The sequence below is a fragment of the Panicum hallii genome, chromosome 3 (genome assembly GCF_002211085.1).
Source record: "Panicum hallii strain FIL2 chromosome 3, PHallii_v3.1, whole genome shotgun sequence".
Lineage (NCBI taxonomy): Eukaryota > Viridiplantae > Streptophyta > Magnoliopsida > Poales > Poaceae > Panicum > Panicum hallii.
In genome coordinates this window covers 12,413,464-12,438,293 of record NC_038044.1, presented here as the reverse complement: position 1 = coordinate 12,438,293, position 24,830 = coordinate 12,413,464, and the positions used below count along the sequence as shown (strand labels likewise).

Sequence of the window (24,830 nt, the reverse complement as noted above, 5' to 3'; positions counted from 1 at the left end):
TATCGTAGTAGTGGTTTATTATTTTTAAAAAGTTTCCCCGCTTTATTTTAGCGAAACAAAAGCATAGTTCAGGTACATGAGGTTCAGATTCAGCGCGTCCGCTAAATCACAGAAGAAGCTATTATAGTATGATTAGCAAAAGGTTCAGTTGATGAGGACGACAGGGGGGCTTCAGCGCCCTCCAAAGACGTAGTAGTGTTGGAGGTGGCTCCTCCAGGAAATGCTCCGAATCTGACACGCTCTTCTCCTATGAAGATGATGTCCGGCCCTCCTGCTGTGGAGCCGTCAGCTGCAGCAGGACCTCCAGTTTGATTATCAGCTTCGCCAAGACTTTGATCCAGCTTCATTGCATCCGCCTCTGTATAAAGATGTATAAAGAGATCGTCAGTTTTTCAAAGTGTTCAACAGCCTTCTTACCAGACTCTTTTCCCCAGCCACATTTTCCCCTAAAAACACATTTCATTACGAAATTTCCATAAGGACCACATCAAAGCGGCCAAGCAACCATTCATAACCTTATATTTTGTGTCACTAACCTACCAACGGGCACTGACTCATAATCCATGCCCAAATTAATTTAAAAGATGTCAGATAGATATGATCATAAGACTTTTGCCACACAACAGTCAAATAATAAGTGAGTAACTGATTCTGACTCATTACAAAACAAGCAAGTCTGATCTTCGACATGTCTTCTTTTAGCTAGATTAGTTCCGGTGAGAGTCTTATTGTTGGACAGAAGCCATAAAAATATATGACTCCGAGGAGGGACACAAATCTTCCAAATAGAGTATAAGTTGGTTGCACACCCCTATAGCTAATAGTTTTGTATACAGCTTGAACAGAGAAGCTATTGCTATCAGCAAAAGACCACATAATAGCATCACGATCGTCAGAGTAAGAACTGGACTCTGCTATATTGACGCTAAGTCCAGCCACATTTGCAATAATCTTGGGAACACATCTCTCCTAAAGGAGATTTTAAGGTCAGTTCCATCCCAAACGTCAGCCACACTAGCATTCTTTTAGTTGGAAATAACATACAGTTCCTAAAACTGGATACCTAAGTTGCACATACGAAACCAAGAATTTTCCCAGAACATGACTGACTTTCCATCACCGATTTTCCATCTAACCCCAAGCTGTGCTGCTTTACTGACCCAAAGAACCTCTCTCCAAAAGGGTGAGGCACCAATCACGGGGCAGCAGAATAAATTTAGCTATTTAGTTCTATACTTGTAATCAATGATTTTTTTTCAAATCACATTATCACTAAGATGATATCTATCAACCTAAGAGGCCAACCGGCTCATATTCAGGCAACCTAGTTCAGGGATCCCCCAACCTCCAAACTCTTTTTTCTAAGCCACACTTTGCCAATTAGAGAGGTGGTACTTATGTTTCCCTTCTTGGTCATTCCAAAGGAAATTGGCCATCTGAGAGTTAATACTCACTACAGACTATTTTGGGAATTTAATAACAGATAGCAAATAACTGGTATGCTGGCAAGATATGACTTAAGGAGATGTAGCTTCCCAGCACTAGACAGAAGTTTACCCTTCTAGCCAAAGATTCTTCTCAGAAGCTTATCCACTGAAGGTTGAATATCTCTCTGCTGAGCTTGGTAAAATGTATTGGGACCCCAAGTATTTGATGGAAAAACCCAATATTGCAGCAAAAAAGTCTAGCTAAAGCTACATTTTCCGACACTCCCATAGTGATAAAATCGCTTTTGTTATAATTGATCCTCGTGCCTGAGAGGTTTTCAAAACAAGTCATAAGCCATTCAAAGTGGTTGGCTTGATCTAGGTCATTTTTTAAGAATAAAATTGTATCATCCGTATATTGCAGACTAACAATGCCTCTTTCTATCATGTTAGTTAGCAAACCGCCATTGAGACCTTTAGTAGAGGCTTTAGATAGCATTTTAGTGAAGACATCCACGACTAGGTTAAAGAGTAAAGGAGATAAAGGATCCCCAGTCTCAGCCCTTTTAGTAAGGCCTATTTTCATCATTTAAGCTAACACAAACCGAGGCACCTTGGGTTAGCTTAATTATCCAGTTAACCTAGGTCTCAGAGAAACCTCTAGAAGTCAGAACTTCAACAAGAAAGTCCCAATTAACTCTGTCATATGCTTTTTTATAATCTATTCAAGCACAATGCCACCCTCTTTTTTTCTAGGAACCTCATAAATAATTTCATGGGCAGCCACCACACTTTCTAAAATATATCTCCCCTTTATAATGGCGGTTTGGTTTGGAGAGATCAATCTATCAATAATTTTGATCAACCTATTATTCAAGGCTTTACTAAAAATTTTAAAGCTGCAGTTGATTAGGGCTATAGGCCTAAACTTCTTCATCTCTGTAGCACTTGTCTCTTTTGGGATTAGGGTCAACATCACATAGTTAAGCCTGCGGATATCAAGCTGCCCCTCCTCAAAAGTTCTGACTAATGCTAATGCTATAAAGTCAGACTTAATCAGTTTCAGAACCTCTGATAAAAGAGGAAAGGGAAGCCATGAGGGCCTAGTGCCCCATCAGCATATGACCTAAAGATGACATTTTTTATTTCCTCCTCAGAAAGAGGTGAGGTCAGAAGAGCATTCTCTTCTACAGTCACCTTCTCCTCCTCTCTCCAAAAAGAGTTTGAAGTGGAAATTTGGTTTATCCTCATGCCAAAAAGGTTTTTGTAGAAGTCAGTAGCTATCAAAAGCTATCCGTATGATCCTTAACCTCTCCCTCAGGGCCCTACAGAGCATAGATCATTTTTTTCTTCTCTTTCTTTGGTTGGCAATTGCTTGAAAGTAGGCAACGTTGGAATCACCTTCTCTAATAAACTTTTCTCTAGATCTTTGTTTGGCTTTAAATTCATCCATATGCCAGATATGTTGTAGCTGATTCTTAACACTCTGCATTCTCTCTCTCTCTCTCTCTTGATCATTAAGGTTGTTTTCTTCAAAGAAAACATTCAAGATGTCAAACTCATCACTTAAGGCTTGTTTCTTCTTTCTCATCTCACCATTAATATTCAAGGACCAGCCCTTAAGTTTCTTCCTAAGTGCTCTTAGTTTGAATTGCCAAACCTCAATTGGGTTTGTCAAGGAGCACTGAGTATCCCAGACATCTCTAAATAAATCAGAGAAACCAACCTGTTCCAACCACCATTTTTCAAAGCGAAAAAGGTGTGGTTTTCTTTCTTGGTCCATGTCAAAGTTAACAATGAGAGGAACATGGTCACTACCTAGTTTGGAAATGCTTCTCACATTGGCCAAGGGGTATTGGGCTTCAAAATTAGTGAAAGCCAAAACTCTGTCCAAGACAGCCATAATAGATTGATCGTGGTTATTAGTCCAGGTGTAGGCCCTAGTAGGATTTTTGAATTCAATCAAGCCCCAGTGGTTAATCCAATCATTAAATGGATCAGACCAATGAAAAGTAATATTCCCATTATTCTTTTCTGAAGAGTGTCTGACTAAGTTAAAATCTCCCCCAATTAAAGTGGGACCATCCCAATCACTCAACACCTCATGGAGTTCATTAATGAACTCTTATTTACCTTCTTCATAGGCAGACCCATACACAGTTATTAGTCTCCAAGAGAAACTATCATAGTTATTTTTGATATAGGCAGAGATGCAAAACTGTTTCATATCCCACCTTAGAATATCAAACTTATTACTTCTAAAACCTACCAGGATACCTCCAACAATACCACAGCCAGGTAGGAAATTCCAATCAAAAGGGATCCCTAAAGCATTATAAAAAGAATGATAGAAAGAGTTTCTTTTGGTTTCCTGGATACCAATAAAGTCAAGTCTGTTATTATTGACAAAGTCTCTTGAGCATTCTAATCTGTCTATTTTATTCCAGCTTCTGATATTCCAAAATGCGCCTAACATTAGATAACTTGTTTTTACTTTTAGCATCAATGCTTTTCTGCAAATTTGAGACCAAGTCTCTTTCCTATTAACCAAAGCTGGAGGATTAATATCACTCAGAGATTATTCAAAGATTATGTTGCAAACATTAGTAATATTCTCATCATATTTTAGTTCTATTGGATTATTGTTATCAGTAACAGCATTAATCACCTAATCTATTGGTGCATTACTATCAATAGCAATATCCACTACAACATCTAGGTTACTAGGGAGGGTAACTCTGGATGCTCTTGTTCAAATCTAGCACTTTTCCTATTCTCATCATCTTTCAAACAGTCAATATTAAAAAGGCATTCATGGTTATCGGTGCCTAAGGAAATATCAATATTATCAGCAATTAGAGCTAAATACTGAGAGTCAAGAGCAGCAAAAGAGTTACCTGCACCCTTGATAGGGACTTCTAGGTTTTTGACACATTTGAGGTCAGCAGCTTCCTGCATGATAGTTCTGTTATCACCAGCGTTTCTTCTTAGCCTGTCACAATAGTGGTTTATCAGCCCTACTTAACGAATGGCAAAATAGGCATTTGCATCCCTCAACTTTCTGATGGTCAAGTTTATTCCTCAACTTTCAAATCGACCAATCTAGTCCCTTAACTTCCTTTTTGGATCAAACATGTCGGCTCCTTCCTACCCTCCTCAGTTTCCACCGATGTGTTATTGTATAATTTACTTTGAACATGTAATTTTCCCATCAATGGAGTAATTTGGGCCACTGGTTTTAGAACTTGAATTCTAGTGTTTAAAATAGACAATCTAATTTTAAATTCTAACGCTGAGTGGAGTAGTATGGGTTAGCGTTTCTAAGAAATTGAAGGGAATAAACCAAGGGCAAAAATGATGTTTTGTATTAGTTTCATGCCAATTTGGAGAGCTACACCTGCACAAGGACGAATTTGATCAAAAATGAAAGTTGAGTAACTAAATTGGCCGATCTGATAGTTTAGAGACGAACTTGACCCACAGGGTAGAGTTGAGGACCAAAATACCTATTTACCTCGTGAATCTACCTACAACTTTATTTTTTCTGAGCATCTTAATAATTAAATGACTAGATCTTCAATGGTATTATCAAAATCTGTAAAGTTTGGTTAGTGACTATTATCTTAGATTGTCATGCTGCAATAATTGTCGAGCTACTAAGACCACCATCTCATTATTTGTGATGAATTTGATATTCTACAATGCATAGAGGCTTCCCTCTTGTTGCGAAAAGTAAGGGTTGTTGTATCTACATGTAGTCAGTTTTCATTGTACAAATTCTTCTCTAAAATCAAATAGAACCTTGAAAGATTGTACATGCTCGCAAGTTATTATTAGTATATAAAAGTTCTAGAGGAGAATCTTACAAATTTTTGTCTGAGACTTTTTCATGCAAACTTTTTCAAGCGATTAAGCGAGTTTGTGTGGTGGGTTGGGGAGTGGCTCAGATCGTCTGCAGTCATTCACAGTGATTGCACTCGGCAGTCACCGCATCTACACCATCCTCTCTCGATCTGATGATGACCAGCTCCCACCTACTCAATCCTTCCACACAACAGCAGGCCGAATGGCTCATCTCGGCCCATAGCAGCGTGCGACTCAAGCAGTCGAGGCATCGAGCCTCTCTGCCACCTCTCTGCGGTCGATTGCTGTGAAAGAAGTATCAAATGTTTAATTTAGTATATCATATGCACTTGAGCATTTGAGCTCTGCAACATTTTGAGTTTCAGTATGACAGAACAATACAACATTTTGAGCTCTACAACTTTCTGTTTATTCATGTGATAGCACAATTTAGAATACAATTTGCCATCTATACAATTTCTATAGTCTTTGATGTGTCCCATGCAATCACAATTTGCCCAACTTGCTAGCACCCGCATAGTTTACAGAATACTAGGCAAAGTACGATTTACAGAACACATGCTTCTTCCAGCTTGAGCTCCCCGGCTATGCTCTCTGTGGCCGTGCCCTGCAGCTGCAGCTCGATGTGTTGGGAAGCTCCACCTCGTCCATGGTGGATGAGCATGCCGGCAAGGAGGATGGATTCTCACCACCGAGCGGCATGAGACCAAGACTTGACGGCAGGGGAATGGGCGGCAGTCGCGCAGGTAAGATGGGAACGCTCACTACGCTAAGCCACGGGGCAGCCGCGTCCCGGTACTCCTGGAGGTCGATGGTCGGGCGCTGTAACGATGAAGGCATGCATCTAGCAAGGAAGATAATAGTGACGGCGGCGGAGGCGGCAGAGAGGCTTGATGCCTCCACCGCTTGAGTCGCACACTGTTATGGGTCGAGATGGGCCATTCGGCTACTGTTGTGAAAGGATTGAGCGGGTGGGAGCATATCATTGTCAGATCAAAAGTGGATGGTGCAGATGCGGTGACCACCGAGTGCCGTCGCTACGGATGAGTGCACACTCGGCAGTCACTGTAGGTGACTGCACACGATCTAAATCCGGGGAGTGGGGGCGGGGGATAACCGCAAAGTTCGCTAGGGCTGCAAGAGGCTCATCTCATGTGGAGTTCTGGACCGAACATTTTGCAACCGACGGATACCATTCGGAGATTGCACTTCTTCCGCCTCCATCGCTCCCATCCGATCGAAGGGCCGAGGAATCCCCCCACCTCTCCTTCCTCTCTCTCTCTCTCTCTCTCTCTCTCTCTCTCTCGTTAGGGTTCCCAACTTCAACGGAAGACGATAGCCATTCTCACGATGGTCTGTCATTCGCAGAAGAACAGGTACTTGACATCCTGATGCCTCCGCCTATCCACCCCGATGATCCTGGTTCTGGTCCTCTCCCGGGGTCCATCCTCCTCAATCCTGAAGGCTACATCAGCGACCGCACCAACGACACCACCGCCGACGGCTTCACCAAGGACGGCAAGCGAATCCAAGTGGCCTTCTGGGTAGCCCACCCGCCACGCGCCTCCTGCTTCACGGTCCACGTCCCTGAGCTGGGGAGTTCCGCCATCGGCGACATTCCCAAGATCCTCTGCACGGAGGAGGACCTCGTCCTGCTTCGCGTCCTCATCTGCGCTCCACTCTGCAACCTCAACGGCTCAACCCAAGGAACAACGACTACTTCGTCTATCAGGCCGGCACCAAGGACAAGCCGCCATCGCTGCAGCTGATCCCGACGCCCCCAAGCCTCCTCTTCGCTGACAAGGACGCTGGCCTCCTGCGCTGCCGCTACCGCCGCGGCAACATGTACTTCATCGCCTTCCTGTGTCGGGACTTCACTAATAAAGAGTTCATCCTCCACCTGTACAACTCCAAGAGTAAGTCGTGGAGCAACAAATTGATGCATCTTGATTCACCCAAGGCAAAGGAGTACACGTATACCAGCAAAGTAATCACCATCGGAGGGGAGCACGGTTCGGTGGGTTGGAGTGATCTCTGCAAGGGCATCCTCATCTGCGACTTGCTCCGTGAGAAGAACAATCTTCGCTACATTCCACTAACGCCGCTGCTTCGACCCAATCTGCCCGAAACTCCTCCATTGCTCTTTCGGGACATCAATGTCTTCGGAAAAGGGTGTATCGAGTACTTTGATATGTATTTGTACATTGGATCAGGCCTGGTGGTCGGAAGCAGCCACATGGAGCAGGAAGGTTTCTTCGACAGAGTGGGAGGAGGGCTGCAGGATCAAAGTTCGCAATGATCCGGCGATTCCTGAAGTAACGCCTAATCTGCAGGAAGCTGAGCCCACAAGACCAATCTTGAAGGGAGTCTACTCAGGTTTTCCTGCTCTGAGCTTGCACGATGATGATGTTGTTTACCTCAAGGATAAATACGATCTCATGGGGACAAAGGCATCAGTGCTCGCTGTTGATATGAGAAGTCAGACTCTAAAAGGTGTGGCCGACTTTGGCTCTGGAAGGCCCTTGGGTTACAGTTACATCTACTTTCAAAGTGCAATATCCAAATATCTGGGTCTTTGGTCCTCCACCAGGTACTAATTAGTATCATGGAACATTGTTATGGGTATGGGGAATGGTCGCTTGTTCGATTTCTGTCATAGTTCAGTTCACCATCCATCAATAGATGGCTAGATGCTAATCGGTTTCTCGTTTCAGAGTATAATGACGACAGCGGGCCATGATGATGAACTGATAACCGGAAAGTTTATGGTTTACTTTTGGACTAAATAATGATGATAAAGTTCCCTTATACAAACTGTCTCCAACCTTGTTTCTAACAGCTTTTGTTAGTAAAAACAAAACTGTCGAAGGAAATTGGAGATCGATGTTTTCCAAACTTTCAATTTTCCTTGTGATCCACGTTGCAATTCAGGTACAATTGACAAGTTTCATCTTAATGGTATCAATATAATCTACTGTTTGGCCTGCTAAACTAGTTTCACTTAATAACAATAGCAGACCAGAACGATGAACCAATTTCAGGCACAATTCACAGTAGCTTTACATTTCTTTAAAAAGGAACCAGAAAATTACACGCAAGAAAATATATTCAAAATCAATCTGTCTTCCAAACCACAAATGGCCCCTGTTTCTGATGCTCGCACGGACGGAGCTTGTTCATCACTCGCCCCATCATCGCCATAGCAGCGATGCTCGGGAACTGTCCTTCAAGTTCTTCAGATGGCTGGTCATGTTTTGTTGCTTGTCTTCCCTGACATGGGTCTTCATGAAAAACAGAAGTGCCGCCTTGGCACCATCTTCCTATCCAGCTACTCATACTCTTTGCTGGAACTGGGGATCTTCCTCGCTTGTCTTGGAGTTCGTTATTCCCTTCATCCAAACTCTGGTCTGCCTTGGCACGACCAATCATTTCGGCATCAATCTTGTTGCAAGGAAGAGCCATGCCAAACAAACAATTTGTTTGCCCGAGTGGAGGACTGTCTCCAATTTTTGGCCTCTTGGAACCAGGGATGTCAGGATCTGATATATCAAGCTGTAGCCGCTTGAGCCATCTATCACTTGGCTCGGCACCAATTGGTGGTTGAACTATACCACTAGAAATTTGATTTCTCATTCTGCTCATCTGGGATAGGATGAGATCTAGGTTTGTGATTCTTGTTCTGGGCATGCATGATGGCTTACTGGCAATAGTAGCTTTTGACGAAACATCATGATTTTCATTCACATTATGGAACCCGTCATCTTTACTGCATCGTGAATCTCCTCTTTGGGAAGGAGTTGCCAGCTGCTCACTTTTTGCTTCATCTGGGCAAACGTAGTCCTGTATTACATTTTTTTTGGTAATAAAAGTATTAGTACAGAGATTTATCGACTGCCAAGGGTCCACAATCGATAAGAACAGTGCAACTTCAAATAATTATCATGTGGAATAATAAGAAACTGGAAGTGAGCATTAATTCAAACTGACCTAAAACTGATCAAATTTTTAAGACTGTAACTGAAGAGCATAGATAGGAAAGATCTATCGGATAAATGGCCAAAGTCATAAACACCGAAGACAAAGATGATGATGCATCAAAATGCAGTTTTGACAGTAAAGTTTATAAGCCTTTACAGGCAAGTTGTTTTTTTCCAAAACCATCCAAACAATACAAAAACAGTTTGAATCCATATATGTTATTTTTTTAAAAAAATTATCGAGCCATATAAGTTAATTCAGGAACACTCTTTCTGCGCAAGCCAGGAGGTCAGATTGCCACAGAACACTGATACCTTTTGTGCCGACAATGAAGCAATGCCTGCAACAATCCAGAAAAAACAAAACAAGTGTGAGTCTGAGAGTGATTCTGCTACCAGAAAAAAAAGAAGAACATGCGTATTAGATGGAATATTTCAGTGATGCTGCTCTGTTTATATATATGTTTGCATAACCAAGAAACACCTTTAAGCACAAACAACTATTTACTAAAGGATGGTCTTAGCTGATACTGTATTATACAGATGCTATCCCTCACCTGCTGAGGATTTGGATGGAATAAGAGTATCGCTGTACAATGTTTCAGTCCTAACTGAAGATTGATTCTGTGCTCCAAATAGCTGACTGCCAATATTGGTGCCATACATACAAACTCCAAAGCCACTAGATTTCCCTGAAGACGCAGAATTTTTAGGATACCCACTTTGTGACTTGGAAGAAATTGTTAACTTTTCAAATAAACAGGGTCCTCGTCGGTTGCAAGAACCTGTATGCATCTCCTTTGACTTTGGTCCATGTGTCAGCAGCTCACCATTACTCTTACTCTTTTCTGTCAACTTGTTTGCGATTTGACCAGGTAACATGTAGCCTCCCAAATTTGCTGCAGATTCCGTTCTCTGTATTTTCAGATGCTGCTGCTCAAAAGGTAACAAAGAACATGAAACAGCCTTGTCATGAGATCTATATGTCTCATTTAAATTCTCAGCATCCTTCTTGCTGTTGTTAGAAATAGTTATTGGTTCATTCTGAAACTCTCTACCAAGTACTGAAGTGCAGGATGTGGCCTTTGCATCATTTTGTTGTTTATGGACAGAAGATCTTCTTGTCTTCAGATTGTGGAACGCACTTGCGACCCTGTGGTAGTTTTTGTTTTCTGCAAATGTGAACTTCTTTCCATTAGATGCACAGGGTAGCTCATGCTTTGCTTTTGCAAAATAGTGGCTTGTATGCTGCTCATCTATTGGACAATCTGATGAGTTGTTGTCATCCTTGCTGCAAGAACATGACATTGTATCCAATAATTTCCTTTTTAACTTTTGCCCTGAAGGATCTGAGTTGAGGCCACCAGGATCCTCTATGGGAGATGCAAAACCTCCTGCAGGTTTGGACATTTCCATATTCTCATCAGCAGTTTGATGTGAGTTCACCCTATATTCCTGTGACGATAGAGCCATAACATGAGATGTAGACATATTTAGATTCAGTGATGCAGGACCAAGTGCAGACCTTCGTTTTGGGTTGAGTATGTTGCCAATCTTTTGATTAATTGCAAACATAGGAAAGTGGCTCCAATCTGAATTTGGATCCTCCGAGTTCCCAAGTTTCTGAAAATTCAACGGTAATTCTGAAAGCTTGTGAACAGAATATGTTTCTGACACAACTGCCCTAGCACGCAAGTTCACAGCATTCTTCTTCATAGATTTTTCAAAAGACTCATCAACCTGCTCATTATTCTTTGCTCCCAATTCATTGCAAACATGATGTGCCACACCCCACATACTAGAATTGAATTGTTGGGCATGCTGAACGGAGGCATTTCCATGGCTTACTCCTATCATGAGCCTTTCAGCTACTGTTGATTTCATGAATTCATAAGGCAAAGTCTCACTGTCTTTTGTAGTACTGGCCTTGTTGATATCCTCCAAAGGGTTGCTGCTATTGTTATTTTGGGGTTCTGCGCTGCTGCTTGCTTTGGTCCAGTGTGCCATCCACAGGTAATGCTTGTGTTTCGGTGATTCTCCAGGGTCTTTCTTGTTCAATAGAACTTGAAAATCTTCTTGCTTATCATATCTACTCCCGACGAAGTCCGACATGATTGGAGTGCAAAGTCTATAAAAAAACAAAATTGACTTTCCTCACGAGCTTGGAATGATGTTTGCAGAAACTTCTGTCAAGGATGCAAAGAACAACAATCAGAGGCAATGAAATCTTGAGCCTGCCAGAATAAATGATGCATGGTAAATCACATAAACAGAAAAGGGTAAGAAGTTCCATTAACGTTGCATAGATACAACTGCACTTTTAATCCAGCCGATCCATCATGCTGGAGATTCCACAAGAACTAGCATAGTGGGGGAATGTATGGAAGGAATGGAACCAAATTGGCAGTTTTCCATCACAAAGAGTTTAGTTCTCCTACTTGGTGCATGAGCATGACTTTGCGGTACAAACTCTTCAGAAAACATTAAGAGTGATGTTTCAGCAGCAGATTTCTCATTTTCAGACAGAACTATGAAAAAACGGCTACATAAATCAAGCGGATCTGGCACGCACAAAACATGGCATATTAAAAGCAACCATTCAACTTCAAATGAAGCAAAACGCCAAGCATTAATACCTTCGCAAGCACGAAGCACACGCTTGTATAGTTATGTTCTGCAGCGCGCACCACGCCGCCTTTCAGTCGGGACCAGAATTGGATCACGCCAAGCTAGGCAAGGAACGCGCACAAGCACGCAGCCACGTTCCTGCGAAACGCTGCGAATCAACACCACGTACAGAAGCAGGATGAACTAGAACAAGGCCAGCCAGAAGCCAAGATTTCTCCCGCAGTTCTCGCTCCAAACCGCCGCCCAAAACACCCAGAATCCAGCGCCGGAACGGGCAGGAGCAGGCACCACTCACCCGAGCTGCGCCGCTGCCGCGACCGCCGCCACGGCGACAAGAACGTACGGCAGCCCAGGCGCCGGTGGATCAAAGCACCCGCGCCCCGCCGCCCCCGACTCACCAGCTCAACTGCTGCAAAATCCCTCTCCGGAATCCGTCCCCCCGTGGCCGCGGAGGCATAAAAAGAACCTGTGGGCGACAGGGAGACACGCGCCACAACAGGTCCCTCAACTCCTCAACCTGCACACTCCCCCGCTCCAGTTCCGCCCATCCCAACCACCACGCGCGCGGACGGGGAGCGCTACCACCCACGCCGCGCGGAGCGGGACGGAGACGGCAAGCCCTGGCTGCAGCTGCACTGACTCGGAGGCGGAGGCATTAACTCCGGAGGAAGGGTCAGGCAGGAGCCAAGCCAAGCCAAGCCAGAGCCGAGGGGGGAGAGAACCTGGACGGAAGGGAAGGGAGTGGAGGGGAGGGGAGGAACAGGGAAAAGCGAAGCCGCCTCCTGGGCCACGTCCTCAAAAGGCGGCCGTCGGCCGGGGCGGCGACCGCGGCGGCGGCAGCGGAGGCGTCGGATGGGGAGCGTACGGCCGATCGGGAGCGGAAAATATCTCAGGGTGCGGGTAGGGGGTCCCCCCGCTGCGGCCCTACGGTTGGCGTAGAGGCTGTTGGTGGCAGATCGAGCAGCCCTCCAACGACAGCATGGCGGTGGGCTCCAGTAGCTGCACAGTGTTCTCCGTTCGACACGGCGCCATCGGAGGGGGTGTGGGAGGGTGGACGACTCGCAGTTGCAGCTCTGCCGACTACGATAGCAAGCTGCTGAGTTGCAAGCGTTTAGCATCGTTTGTCCTGCGAAAAATCGCTAGATCGTGTTTGGTTGAGCTGTGGCTGTGAAAAAAATGTTATGGACTATAAGATGTGGAAATCAGCTTCTGTAGAAGCATCTGCAAGGAAGCAACTCTCTCTAATTTATAATTTGATTTTTAGCTTTGTTTTGGAAGCAATAGCATCTTCACAGCTGAACCAAAGGGACCTGTGCTCCCATAGGGTTAAATAAATTTAGAAAAAAGTTCAATTTAAGCCAATATCTGAATAATCTCTTAAAATATAATTTGGTTCGATTTACCGTCTAAACTATGTTATTTAGTTCATTTTACCCTATAATACAATTTATCTTTTTTATTCTTCGTACACAAGTTGAATTTTAATTTTAAATTTTGCAGGGTACTAATGGACATCACAATGCATATTAAAAAATTATAACAATTTTTTATCATTATTTTTCATATAACTTTGAACTTTAATGATTAATTTATTATTAAATATTTTAACCTATCGAAATAATGATAAAAATTATGATGTATTTTTTCTAACCTATGTTATGATGTGCACTGTCATATTGTAAAATTTTAACTTAAAACTCTACGTATGCATGGAGAAATGAAAATAAATAAATTATGTTAGGGGTAATTTGAATCAAGGGTATAGTTCGGAAGTAAAATGAATCTTCAGGGGGTTATTCGGATTTTAGTTATAGTTGAGGGGAGTAATTTAGAGTTTTTTTTTAATTTATAGAACCACCCGCGATTGGGCGCCAGGACAGAGCAGCTCGCTCTGCGAGAACCAGGGACCAGGGAACGTTAACGTTAACACTTGTCCTTGCCCCTTATACGTTTTCGCTTTTAGATAGGCTTAGCTACCCTGCACGACACCGGTCGGCATCGAGAGATAATATGCAACTGATCAATGCGAGGCACCGCACATGACGAGGCCCCCTTGGATCGCCGAAGGATCCGACAGCACCCGGCCGCGGCGCGCGCCGGGTGGACGACGTCGCGCCGTCGCGATCGATCCTCTCTCCGGTCGCCGCCGGAGAGCATCGGCGCCACGGCCTACCGCCCAACTGTTGGCAACTTGGCATTCATCGCCGGATCGCGACGCCGCGGCCGCGGTCGCCGTCGCCGGCTGTTGCCCCGCCCGGAGCGCTCGCTTCGTTCTGATCCGCCAAGAGCAGCTACAACAAGGTCTAGTCAGCTGGCTATAAACCTTATTTTATTATATTTATGCTGAGGTGGAGGAGAGAAGAGAGAAGAGACAGAAGGAGCTGGCTGTAGGATAGTAGCCAGCTCATAACTGGCTATAGCACAAATTTCCAGACTGAGGTGAGAGAATGAGAGTATGCAAGTGGGTCTAATATTAATTACGCAACACTCTTTTAGCCAACATAATAGCCAATCTATTATATTTGTTGACTTCAATATTAACTTTAGATGATATAGCAAACTCTTGCAGTCGGCAGCAGGCTAAACTATTTTTTTGCTCTAATGGGGTTGGCGACGAGGCGCCGGAGTGCGTGCGTGGCTTCCGTCCGCCGCACTGTAGCTGTCGCATGACCTATCCAGTTCCGAGGACGTGTGGTTGTATCAGGCCGGCGGTCGGAGCGATGGTTCACTGGCCTCGACGCAGCCACGTCTGCCGCGTGCCGTATGCGTGGCTAGCAAAAAGCCAAAAACCATTGTGGCAGGGCAGCCTGTGGTCTCTCTGAATCTGAATGAAATCGTCTAATCGAGCAGCAACTGCCCAGCCCAGCTCAGCAGGCGCTAGCAAAGGTGTTCGTGTTCCCGCCGGTCGCTGCCACACGCACAGGCTTCAGAATAGGTGGAATTCGCTAGAGGTTGGACCGCGCTATGCAACCATGTACTCGATGGTCAATAGCCAGTAGCAAGCCTTGCTCAGCTCGCTGTTGTCACGCACCGTGGGCCGGCTTGACTTCCTGTTTTCGTCTAGTCAGCCATGAAACGTCATTCAGTGCAAGAAGTTCGTACACGAGCGAAGAGCATCGAATCAGGAAGCGCATCGGCTGGCAAAGTGCTCTTTCAGATTCTTGTGGTCGTCGACTCCTCGTGTGTGGCTTCTTAATCCGCCTCATGGCGTTTGTACCCAGAGCATTTTAATTCCTTAGTGAGTTTTCATACCCCTCAAAAAAAAAATTGAAACTTCATTCAGTTCGGAAAGTTTGATCGCAACGGCATCAGTTGCGTCCAGGGATGAGGCACCATTTCAAACTCGAAAATGCAAGCAAACCCAATTATGCCACCACCTATTCTAGCAGCATTATTCAGCAGCGACACCAAATGGGCAAGACGATTATCCTCCCTCTCGCCTAACTACCGCCACCAACCCTTGACAACATCCAACCCAGGCATCCGGGGACCGAGCCCCACGGGAGCGAACACGCCAAGAACGGAACCGTTCAACTTCAACTCAGCTCAGGGCCTGCTGCCTGCCGGCGGCGGCAGGTGGTAGAGCTGGCCGGAGAGCGGGAGCCCCGCCGTGGCGTTGAAGTAGGCGAGCGTCTCGGCCCAACGCGCGTCGTCCTTGAGCATGTGCACGGCGATGGTGTCCGGGACGAAGCCGTGCCGGAAGCAGCTGTCCGGCGAGGCGCCCTTGTAGTTGTACATCCGCGGCGCCTGGTCGTACCGATTCTTGGCCTTGCCGGCGAGGTTGAACCACCGCCCCGTCCACATGTCCTCGGGCCCGTCCTGCTCGCGCCGGGCAAGGTCCGACGCCGCCACCCACGCCACCAGGTCCCACGACAGCGCGTACCCCATCCCGGACATGAAGGGCGGGAACGGGTAGAAGTTCTCGCGGTCGCACGGCATCTGCAGCCCGAAGTAGGCGTCCTCCCGGGCGGCGCCGCGCAGCGACGCCGCCAGCGCCGGCAGCCGCAGGTACGTGTCGTCGTCGGCCTTCATCACGTAGTCGTACCTGGTGGTGTTGAACGCGCGGGCCACGGTGGAGAAGAAGGTGTACGTCTTGCCGTTGTCCATGTTCTCCGCGCAGTCCAGCACGATGATATCGCCGTAGCGCATGATCTCCAGCGCCACGAACACCGCGTCGTCCGGGGACGTCACGTTGCAGAAGACGAACCGGACATCCACGCGCCCGGCGAGGGACGGGTGCTCACGGACCTGGAGCGAGTACACCGTCCGCAGCAGGTGCCGCCGCTCGTACTTAGCCGGCAGCGTCTGGATGCCGATGAGGACGCGCACATCGGCGTCGTCGTCCGGCGCCGGCGCCGGCGCCTGTGCGGCCTCCGTGGCGGTGGCACGGGGGACGCTGCCAGCCTTGTCGGGTGACGCGGCAGCGACGGCCTCCGCGCTGGGGCGGCCGCAGCTGCCTGCGAAGAAGGATTGGATTCGGAACTCGTTGGGGTGGACGACGAAGACGGTGAACGCGAGGAAGCCTGCACCGAGGAGGATGAGGAGGAGGTGGCGGCCGGAGAGGGGGGAGCCGGCCCCCGTAAGGCCCAGCTGCTTGAACAAGGAGGAAGACGACGCCATGGCGATAGCTGATAGCAGCTGGAACGATTAGCCGGTGATGTCTCTCAAGTTAAGAGAACAAATCAGAGCACCGCAGTTGCTACGAAGCTGAGAATATGATGAGGTCATCTGAGCTGAATAATTGAGCCGGTTCAGAGGACGACCTGGTCCTAATCTCGGCGGCTCGGCGCGGTTGCGTGAATGGGCACGGAGCTTTCATCTAAACGAGCACTATTGAAATGCTAATCTCTCTTGGGTGACTTGATTTTCCCTTTCTGCCCGGCCTGAGCTTCTTCATCTTCGTGCCGTTGGTTCCAGAGCTGTCTCTCGCTTGGGTCACGAGCTAGCTAGTGCCAAGTCGGGAGAAACCGTGGTTCTAGATCCGAGCCTCGCCGCTCCTCGCGCGCTCCGTGGGCGGCGTCCGCGTCTCTCCGACGAGGCCATCACGCGTGACGCCTCCGTGCGCGTGCAGGTCTGCTCTGCTCTAACGCCGCCGTGCGCGTGTCCTCGCCGAGCGGAGCGTGACCGCCAGGCCTGCTCTTGCCGCTGCTCAGCCGTCAATGCCCCGGTCTACGCAGCTGCCGGAGAAAAATCTTGACGGGACGCCGCATCCCCGACCTGTATATAGAAGGCCGTCGCCGTCTCAGAGCGGCAGGCCGCGCAGCTCCCTCCGCTCCGGCGCGGCCGCGCCGGCAGCTTTTCCGGTGTAGCTCGGACCGAGAGCGGCGGCGCACGGGGATTCGGAGGGGGATGGCTAGGCGTAGGCGAGCGTGTAGCGATTTAGCCTCGCCCGGAGCGCACTGGAATAGCAGAAGTCGCCGGCGGCGGCGCGAGCTCGGCTGCTCCGGCACTGGGAACATTTTCGAAAAGACCCCCAGTTTGGATCGCGATTAATAGTCGCGATCCGATTTAGGGGTTTGTTTAAAAAAATTCCGGATCCCGTACCTACCCAACCACCCCCCCCCCCCCCCCCCCCCCCCGATTCGGGCTGGTGCCGCCGTTCGAACTTGGCCGGCAGCGTCTGGATGCCGAGGCGTCGTCCGGCGCCGGCCGATGAGGTCGCGCACGTCGCCGTCGTCTTCCGGCGCCGCGCCGGCGACTGGCCGACTGGGCGGCCTCCGTGGCGGCGGCATGGGGGACGGGGGACACTGACAGCTTTGCGCAGTGACGCGGCAGCGGCGGCGTTCGCGCTGGGCGGCTGCAGCTGCCTGCGAAGAAGGATTGGGTTGGGAACTCGTTGGAGTGGACGACCAAGACGGTGAACGCGAGGAAGCCTGCCCAGAGCAGGATGAGGTGGAGGTAGCGGCCGGAGAGCGGGGAACCGGCTCCCGTGAGCCCCAGCTGCTTGAACAAGGAGGAAGACGACGACTGGCGAAGCCGATAGCAACTGGAGCGATTAGCTGGTGATATCGCTCATGTGTAGAGAAGAACAAATATGATGTCACTTGACCTGAATAATTGAGCAGCTCCGACTGGTCGACGACGCAGCTGCGTCAAGGGGCGTGGAGGAGCTTTCATGGGAGTGGGAAACCGTAGAGGAGATGTGATTAAGCATTGAGGGTGACAATTTCTAACCATGGACTTACGAAATTAAAATCGGGAAGGTTAGGTTGGGATGAGAATGAGCCTGATGGACTGCTGAGGTTTACAAGGTCTTCCTCAATCATGGCTAGCTAATCTATGTAACCTAAGTGTGGTCAACGAACATGATTCGTGGCTGCGATTCATAATCTGATTAGGAATGGCAACATGGCATGCAGCTGATAAACAGAATACGATGGCAACGCGGCAGAGAGCAGAATCACAGCATGGGAAATAGGACCAATTGGGATCAATCAGCACTAGGCCTGAATTCTTGACGTAGATTGGCAAGACTGGGATCACACCGCATCAGAGAAGCACAAACTCAGAAACAAGCATCACGAGTTCCATGACAGAAGTATAACATATTAATGCAGAAACAGCAAACACAGAGCCATGGTGCAAAATAGATTCTTCCATAGTACGATTAGCTCATTAACAAAGCTAAGCATAAATAGTTGGGCGACCGGAAAGTACCAAACAGACAATATAGCTCACGACAGTCAAAAACTTGACGAACATTACAATGTTTTGCCAAACAAAGACTCCCTAGACCTTCCAAAAGGCTTTTACTATCTAGCCTGCGTAGCCGAATCCAGAGATCTTCCAGACCCTGATAGATCCATCGGTGTAGCCAGTGTAAAGGGTGCTTCCATCCGCGCTCCAGCTCAAGCTTGTGCAGTACAGGATCTAAACAAGGGAACCAGAAATAGTCAAATATCCATCATCAATAGGATAAAGCATAATTTGAAACATAAGTTTCTACCAAATCCATCCTCCAACCACACAAGTGAAGATAATATCCAAATACCCAACTGCTGAAAACATGATTCAAGAGAAACTAATATGCTTGCACAGCAAGACAGGATACAAATAATATGACAACATTCAGTAGTAGAAAATACATAGAAGACTTTGTTCCAATGTGCAATTGAAGATAAATATCACTGAAGAAGTAGAGGACCTCATGGGTTAGTTCCACTGTTAGCAGAGTCTAATATAGAACGACACTATACCAATATACGTAAAACACAAAAGGTTTCCCAATTACAACACAGGGGTATGATGAAACAGTATCTAGTCATCTAGATGTGCTATCAGGAGCACAACGGACCGATGAGACATAACAAGCATATTATAATGCAGAGTGGAAGGAATGGACTGGATGAGCTTATAAACTCTCACAGGATGCATATTTCAAGCAGCTGCTGGATGGATGAGCCAATACTCAGAAGAACAGATTGGATAACAAGACTGGATGCAACAGATGGAAAACAGGTAACAGAGCATAATTGAACTCATAAAACAATTGTGCTACACCACACGTGAAATCTTAACCTGCATTACTAATTCTGCACATTAACGATGATCCTCCACTGGAGTATATGGCATCTGTTGGATTACTGGCACTAATGGACTAAATTAACAATAACGTAGGTATCCAGATAGCCCATACTATTATTCAGGTAACACAACACTACGGCAGTCCACATTTGCACATCCCCAAGAATTATGAAATGTTGGCTTCAATATTCCCATGGAATCAAGCAAAGAATACACTAAATGCAATTATATACAGAGCCTAACCAAGGCACAAAAGATTTCACAAGAATGCTAACAAGACAAAAGGGAGGGCATATACCTGGTTCTTGGAGATCTGGATGTCAGGCTTGAGGTCCTGCACGACGTGCTTCGACTCAAGGTCCCAGATCTTGACGGAGTCCTGAGTCGCAGCACACAGCCAGTAGCGGTTGGGCGAGAAGCAGAGCGAGTGGATGATGGCACCCGCGTCCAGCGAGTACAGCCTCTTCCCCTCGGTCAAATCCCACAGCAGAGTAAAGCCGTCTTTCCCGCCGGAGGCGCACAGCGAACCGTCGGGGCTCACGGCGACGGCGTTGACATAGCCGCCGTGGCCATCGAGCGTGGAGCGCAGCTTGCAGTTGGTCAGGTTCCAGACCTTGACAGTGCGGTCCCAGGAACCGGAGACAATAGTGGGCTGGAAAGTGTTGGGGGAGAACCTGACGCAGGAGACCCAGCCGTTGTGGCCCTCGCCGCCGCCGTGGTCGCCGCCAATGGTGTACTTGCACTCACCGAGGGTGTTCCAGAGCTTGATGGTCTTGTCGCGGGACGCGGAGACGATCTGGCGGTTGTCGACGGAGAAGGCGACGGAGATGACGTCCTTCTCGTGGCCGACAAAGCGGCGAGTGGTGAGACCGGTGGAGAGATCCCAGAGGCGGAGCTCGCCGTCCCAGGAGCCGGACAGCGCGAACTGGCCGTCGGAGCTGAGGACGACGTCCTGGACGAAGTGGGAGTGGCCGGTGAGGCGGCGGAAGGGGACGCCGTAGTCAGCGGCGACACCGGACTCCGGGGTGGAGTGGACCGGGTTGGTCAGGTCCCACACCAGCACGGACTTGTCGCGGGAGGACGAGACGATGAACGGCGAGTTGTCGATCGGGGTCGCGATCGCCGTCACCTCCCCGTTGTGGCCGCGCATCGTGCCCACCAGGGAGAGCGACTCCTGCGCGCCGGCCATGGTCGCCGAGGAAGTTGGGGCTGCGAGGGTAGGGGTGGAGGGGGCGGCGGCGGCGCGAGCGAGGGACAGGAGGAAAAGGGGCGGAGGCAGGAGGTGGAGGCCTTTATAGTCGGGAGGAGTTGGGCTAGGGTTTTGCGGGCTTGGAGATTCGACGCTGGAATGGTGGACGAAAGATCAGGACCGTTGGATAGGATGCGGGATCATGAGGGTGAATGCCTTTCATTTTTGTTTTCATCTGCTTGACAAATTTGAAGGCTAATAAAAGCTTGAGGTGTTTATCTCAGAAAAAAACTTGAAGTGTTTTTCGAAAAAAAAATTGTTTTGCTAGAGTTAAGAGATTTTTTAGCGGCATTTGATTGGTTGAGTGGTGGCGGAGGTCGGGATTAGGTGTTTTGGGAGGGGACTTGCTTCTTTTTCCTTCTCCATCTCCGCCTCTTCTCCCTTTCTTTTTCTTTTCCTTTTCCCTCATCTTCCTTATTTGTTTGCAATGGAGTTTTTGGGCAGTAGGGGCTCCAGCCCTCTACACCCCCTCTAAATCCGTCCCTGTGATTGAGCAACTCTTTTTCTCTTTTCTGGTAAAGCCATGTTAAAACTAATGATTTTATCAAAAAGTCATGATAAATAGAACTTTCCTCCAAGATGGCATTTGGCTTTGGAACTTACTAGCGTCGAAAGCTACGGCGATACGACACAAAGAGATGTCGACAAGGGTGAATACCCATAGCGCATAGCACCCAGGAGGGTGGTATTTTAAAGGTGAGTGTACGTGCGTGTTTGTGAGCATCTGTTTCTGTACTATGTTTCTTAAAAAATAGTTATAGGTGGCTTTATATCTTTCCAAATCTCCTGCATCACTGTTTAACAATTGCGAGTACGTCAGAGAGCGTCTTGCTAGCATAGTTTTAGGCTGATGAGGTGGAGCGGTTATCCTACATCTTGGCCTAAAATCTAGCCCCCTTTTCTATGCATAAATAAATGACATTCTTATAAATATAATTTCTTTCAATAATAATAATTGTTCTAAAACGAGCTGTTTTTCCTTGCTCCATCATATTCAAAATATATGTCCTTAGGACATCAACACGATCTACTGTGCGAGGATTTGACCAATAATTTACATGAAAATATGATGCTTCTAATAATAATAATAATTAAGTACATTGATTGTACCTTTCATGGTGATCTATTAGCATCTATTATATATTGTCAAATTTAAAAAAAGTTTGACAGACAAAAATTTTAAAACAACAACCTATGTTTCGAACTGGAGGGAGTATTAAGCACCAAATCGTGAAACATGCAAAATAACTGTTGCGAAGGGCGGAAAATGGTATCATCACCCGGTAGGACTAGAGATTCCTCACATCCGTCCGTAACAAGTCATGGAGACGTGTACGAAAGTTGAGACTGGATATCTGGGCCCTAATCCATCATGCAACACCTTTCTTCACACGTCAACTTCCCCGCTCCCCAACCCCAACCACAACTCCACAAAATTTGTGACAAACGAACGAGGATGTCAGTCTGTGATGAACATGGGCAATGCAGCTTTGCCGTCATACCACAACAATGCTAAATTTCTTGATCTCAAGGGTCAGCTGGATGCTTAGAGCAATATGGTATAACTTGAGGACGCAAGTTTTTCTCCCCTGCAGTTGTGCTCAGCCAGTTGCTTGAGTTTCAGCGGAAAAGAATTGCTTTCTCGGGTCAATAAGCAACATTTTGTTTGTTCTCGGTGCCTTGTTCTCTGCATGCACTAACAATCAAGCATGTCATCAGAGCATAAGATGTTTCAGACGCAAGCAAAGTCCAATGATAGCAAGGGACGCCTACTCCATCTCTTGCTTCCCTGTACCATTCTCTCAGTGCCTCAGATATCCAAACCTTTCGTTGCAAGCCTTCTCCTCCAGCTTGCTGCCCCCTTTTGCCTCTTGATCGTTCTTAACCTCTGTTTTCTCATGCTCCTCTATCTGTTCCGTTGAGCAAAGAAAAAAAGGAGCTACCTTTGAGTAACCATACATATGACAGATATCCTGCGAAATCTCGTGCATTAGATAATTTTTTTTGTTTCGATCTTCCAATTTCAGGTAATGGTTCTTTCCCTTATTCCCTTTGCTTGGAATGAAGAGATGCCCGTCTTGATTTCGTTCTTGTCCTTCCAGAGATGGCGGACCATTTCGTGGTAATGGCGGGCCGATTGCTCACGGAGTCGACTCTTCAGTCTGCCATTGATGAGGCCTCCGATGCGCCTTCTTCCACAATGACTGCGTGTGATGATGCCGCTGTTGAAGAGGGCAGGGCAACGAGTAGCGTCTTGGTAGAATGCAGAATCTGCCAGGATGATGATGATGAGGCCTACATGGAGGCCCCTTGCTCCTGCAAGGGCAGCTTGAAGGTAAAACGGCATCACGTTTCAGCAATTCTTTTTCAGAGGAAGAGGTTTCCACTCTTTACTTTTCAGCAGTACGGAACATGTTAGACTGTAGAATCCAACAAATTTGTTCCGAAAGGAGAAAAGGCTTGCGTGGGTTAAGTTAAAAAGATGTTCTATTGCAGTACGCTCATCGCAAATGCATCCAGAGGTGGTGCGACGAGAAGGGAGACACCATATGCGAGATCTGCCTTCAGGTAAAATTCTTCACCGCTCATCCAGTACCCAGCTTGTTCAAACAACTTCGCGCATAAACAACTGATTATTCATGATCACTCAGCAATTTACACCGAATTACACTACCTCTTCAAAGCTGTTTCAGCATGGAAGAAACACGATTTTCTTCAGGTAACTTATAGAACTTCACCTGTTATCACAAGGACAAAAGTATGATCGATCTCAACTGCAGCGCTCCTGGTTACATTCAAGCACGGCCGTACGCTGACCAAACATCTGTCACATCAACAAGCTACGAGTACGACCGCCAGACTTCAACTCCTACAGGCGTAATCTGCTGTCGCATAATCGCTATAACCGTAAGTAGTAGTGCCGGTGAAAGATGCATACCTTCTGTTCGTCCCAGCACCGGACAGTAACATTCTGAAACACCCAACTCCAGTTGATGGTTCTCTTGGTCCTCCACGACGCCCTCTCGGTTCTCCTCGGCGACCAAGGCGCCTATACCGTCGCCATGCTCACTGTAAGGCTCCGCAATCTGATCAACCACATGCATATTAAACCTGACTAACCTAGCACAAACATGCATGCTTCTGAAAATTGAAAAACCAGCTGCTGATGCTCAGAACAGCGGGAGTCGTCATACCGGTGTACATCATACTGGTAGCGGTTGCCGAGCTGCTTCATCGGCGCAGCCGGCGGCAGGTTTGTCTGAAAAATCTTTCAGAAGATCACACTGAAAAATTGCGCATGCGGTTTCAAGCTGAAATGGTGAAGCGTGACGATGCAGGGTGTGCACGAGCAGGTTTCAGAAACTGTGGGAGCGGAGAGCGCGCAGCCGCAGCAGCACGTCATCAGCATCCAGTAGTGTGCGCTGGCTGCGGAACCTTCAACGAACTGGAACGAAGGACTGAGGTTCAGATGAAATTTGCCTGTACAGCTTTGCAATTGTACATAGTAGGTGTATATTTGGCTGCTGCCGGCAGCTTTGTATAGAGACCATTGTACGTGATTACTCTCTTCAAATGAAGGTGAAGTGGGCTTCCTGTGCATAACTAGATGATGTACTAGCTGAGAATCGATTTGTCAAGCCGATGCAGAGAAAAATGGAAGGCGAATTGACGGTTTCATTGTTTGTGTATGGGCGTGGTGCATCAAAGAGCGTGTCATGCCATCTCCAATCCTCCATGTATCATGGCTTTTATAGTATTAATTTATACTGCTACTTAGGATTTTTAGTTTAGGTGGCACCATAATAAATAAGAGAGTGGAGAGACGAAGAAACTAGTTCTTATGTAAGATCCAGTGTCAACATGTAAATCAATACACTAGACACTACAAGTTGTGCATTGGGAGTGAGGCGATGTTTTCGTAATAAATGGAGAATAAATATGATAGTTGGAGAAAAAAGAATGGATTTAATAGAAGTCCACCCCAAAACATCATAAATTGTAAAATATGATTTTTTAAAGGTGGTATCTTGTTGATGATATAATATAGCAACATAGAGGCTATGTTTTGGGATTGCCCTCAGCAAGAACCAGGTGTGGGCGCGGTCTGGCGTGGTGGCGGCGGCCAGAGATCGGCAGTTCGACACTAGCGTGTCGTTGGGT

At 47.0% G+C, this 24,830-nt stretch overlaps 5 protein-coding genes across 12 annotated transcripts; 2 read left to right on the top strand and 3 right to left on the bottom strand.

Annotated features, from left to right (window-relative positions):
- The first annotated feature begins 5,940 nt into the window (after nt 1-5,940).
- On the top strand, nt 5,941-7,913 carry LOC112885218. Its single transcript, XM_025950870.1, has 4 exons — nt 5,941-6,037; nt 6,660-6,940; nt 7,024-7,554; nt 7,625-7,913. The coding sequence occupies exons 1-4, from the start codon at nt 5,941-5,943 to the stop codon at nt 7,886-7,888; spliced, it is 1,173 nt and encodes a 390-aa protein (XP_025806655.1). The 3' UTR covers nt 7,889-7,913.
- Nucleotides 7,914-8,217: 304 nt separating this feature from the next.
- LOC112884874 lies at nt 8,218-12,821 on the bottom strand. 4 transcript variants are annotated; one of them, XM_025950493.1, is made up of 5 exons: nt 12,192-12,821; nt 11,905-12,034; nt 9,826-11,454; nt 9,584-9,609; nt 8,218-9,131 (listed from the first exon to the last, which is right to left on the bottom strand). In XM_025950493.1, exons 3-5 carry the CDS (start codon nt 11,378-11,380, stop codon nt 8,406-8,408), a joined length of 2,307 nt encoding a protein of 768 aa, XP_025806278.1. In that variant the 5' UTR covers nt 11,381-11,454; nt 11,905-12,034; nt 12,192-12,821; the 3' UTR covers nt 8,218-8,405. The 4 variants fall into 4 exon arrangements, with proteins under 4 accessions (XP_025806278.1, XP_025806277.1, XP_025806280.1 ...); XM_025950492.1 differs by having other exon boundaries at nt 11,905-12,821; XM_025950495.1 differs by having other exon boundaries at nt 9,826-11,451; nt 11,905-12,821.
- A 2,318-nt stretch (nt 12,822-15,139) lies between these two features.
- On the bottom strand, nt 15,140-16,720 carry LOC112887958 (beta-1,3-galactosyltransferase pvg3-like). The gene has a single exon (XM_025954257.1). The coding sequence runs from the start codon at nt 16,514-16,516 to the stop codon at nt 15,443-15,445; it is 1,074 nt and encodes a 357-aa protein (XP_025810042.1). The 5' UTR covers nt 16,517-16,720; the 3' UTR covers nt 15,140-15,442.
- A 1,724-nt stretch (nt 16,721-18,444) lies between these two features.
- Nucleotides 18,445-20,685, bottom strand: LOC112885735 (guanine nucleotide-binding protein subunit beta-like protein A). Its single transcript, XM_025951367.1, has 2 exons — nt 19,719-20,685; nt 18,445-18,766 (listed from the first exon to the last, which is right to left on the bottom strand). Exons 1-2 carry the CDS (start codon nt 20,607-20,609, stop codon nt 18,653-18,655), a joined length of 1,005 nt encoding a protein of 334 aa, XP_025807152.1. The 5' UTR covers nt 20,610-20,685; the 3' UTR covers nt 18,445-18,652.
- An 18-nt stretch (nt 20,686-20,703) lies between these two features.
- Nucleotides 20,704-24,391, top strand: LOC112885736. Of its 5 annotated transcripts, none has more exons than XM_025951370.1 (8): nt 20,704-21,365; nt 22,772-23,004; nt 23,166-23,237; nt 23,321-23,388; nt 23,450-23,576; nt 23,660-23,740; nt 23,844-23,922; nt 24,008-24,391. In XM_025951370.1, the coding sequence occupies exons 2-8, from the start codon at nt 22,774-22,776 to the stop codon at nt 24,211-24,213; spliced, it is 864 nt and encodes a 287-aa protein (XP_025807155.1). In that variant the 5' UTR covers nt 20,704-21,365; nt 22,772-22,773; the 3' UTR covers nt 24,214-24,391. The 5 variants fall into 5 exon arrangements, with proteins under 5 accessions (XP_025807155.1, XP_025807156.1, XP_025807154.1 ...); XM_025951371.1 differs by lacking the exon at nt 20,704-21,365 and adding an exon at nt 21,374-22,696 and having other exon boundaries at nt 23,354-23,388; XM_025951369.1 differs by lacking the exon at nt 20,704-21,365 and adding an exon at nt 21,374-22,696.
- The last annotated feature ends 439 nt before the right edge of the window (nt 24,392-24,830 follow it).

Bases quoted from the DNA above. Each gene is read 5' to 3' on its own strand.
- LOC112885218 (XM_025950870.1), top strand. From the start codon at position 5,941: ATGGTGGATGAGCATGCCGGCAAGGAGGATGGATTCTCACCACCGAGC. The intron at 6,941-7,023 runs GTCCTGCTTCGC...TTCGTCTATCAG, and splicing joins TCTGCACGGAGGAGGACCTC to GCCGGCACCAAGGACAAGCC. The intron at 7,555-7,624 runs GTGGGAGGAGGG...CCTAATCTGCAG, and splicing joins AGGAAGGTTTCTTCGACAGA to GAAGCTGAGCCCACAAGACC.
- LOC112884874 (XM_025950492.1), bottom strand. From the start codon at position 11,380: ATGTCGGACTTCGTCGGGAGTAGATATGATAAGCAAGAAGATTTTCAA. The intron at 9,610-9,825 runs GTGAGGGATAGC...GGATTGTTGCAG, and splicing joins TCCATCCAAATCCTCAGCAG to GCATTGCTTCATTGTCGGCA. The intron at 9,132-9,583 runs GTATCAGTGTTC...AATGTAATACAG, and splicing joins CTTCATTGTCGGCACAAAAG to GACTACGTTTGCCCAGATGA.
- LOC112887958 (XM_025954257.1), bottom strand. From the start codon at position 16,516: ATGGCGTCGTCTTCCTCCTTGTTCAAGCAGCTGGGCCTTACGGGGGCC.
- LOC112885735 (XM_025951367.1), bottom strand. From the start codon at position 20,609: ATGGCCGGCGCGCAGGAGTCGCTCTCCCTGGTGGGCACGATGCGCGGC. The intron at 18,767-19,718 runs GTATATGCCCTC...TCCCTTGTTTAG, and splicing joins TCCAGATCTCCAAGAACCAG to ATCCTGTACTGCACAAGCTT.
- LOC112885736 (XM_025951370.1), top strand. From the start codon at position 22,774: ATGGCGGACCATTTCGTGGTAATGGCGGGCCGATTGCTCACGGAGTCG. The intron at 23,005-23,165 runs GTAAAACGGCAT...GTTCTATTGCAG, and splicing joins CCTGCAAGGGCAGCTTGAAG to TACGCTCATCGCAAATGCAT. The intron at 23,389-23,449 runs GTAACTTATAGA...TCTCAACTGCAG, and splicing joins AGAAACACGATTTTCTTCAG to CGCTCCTGGTTACATTCAAG.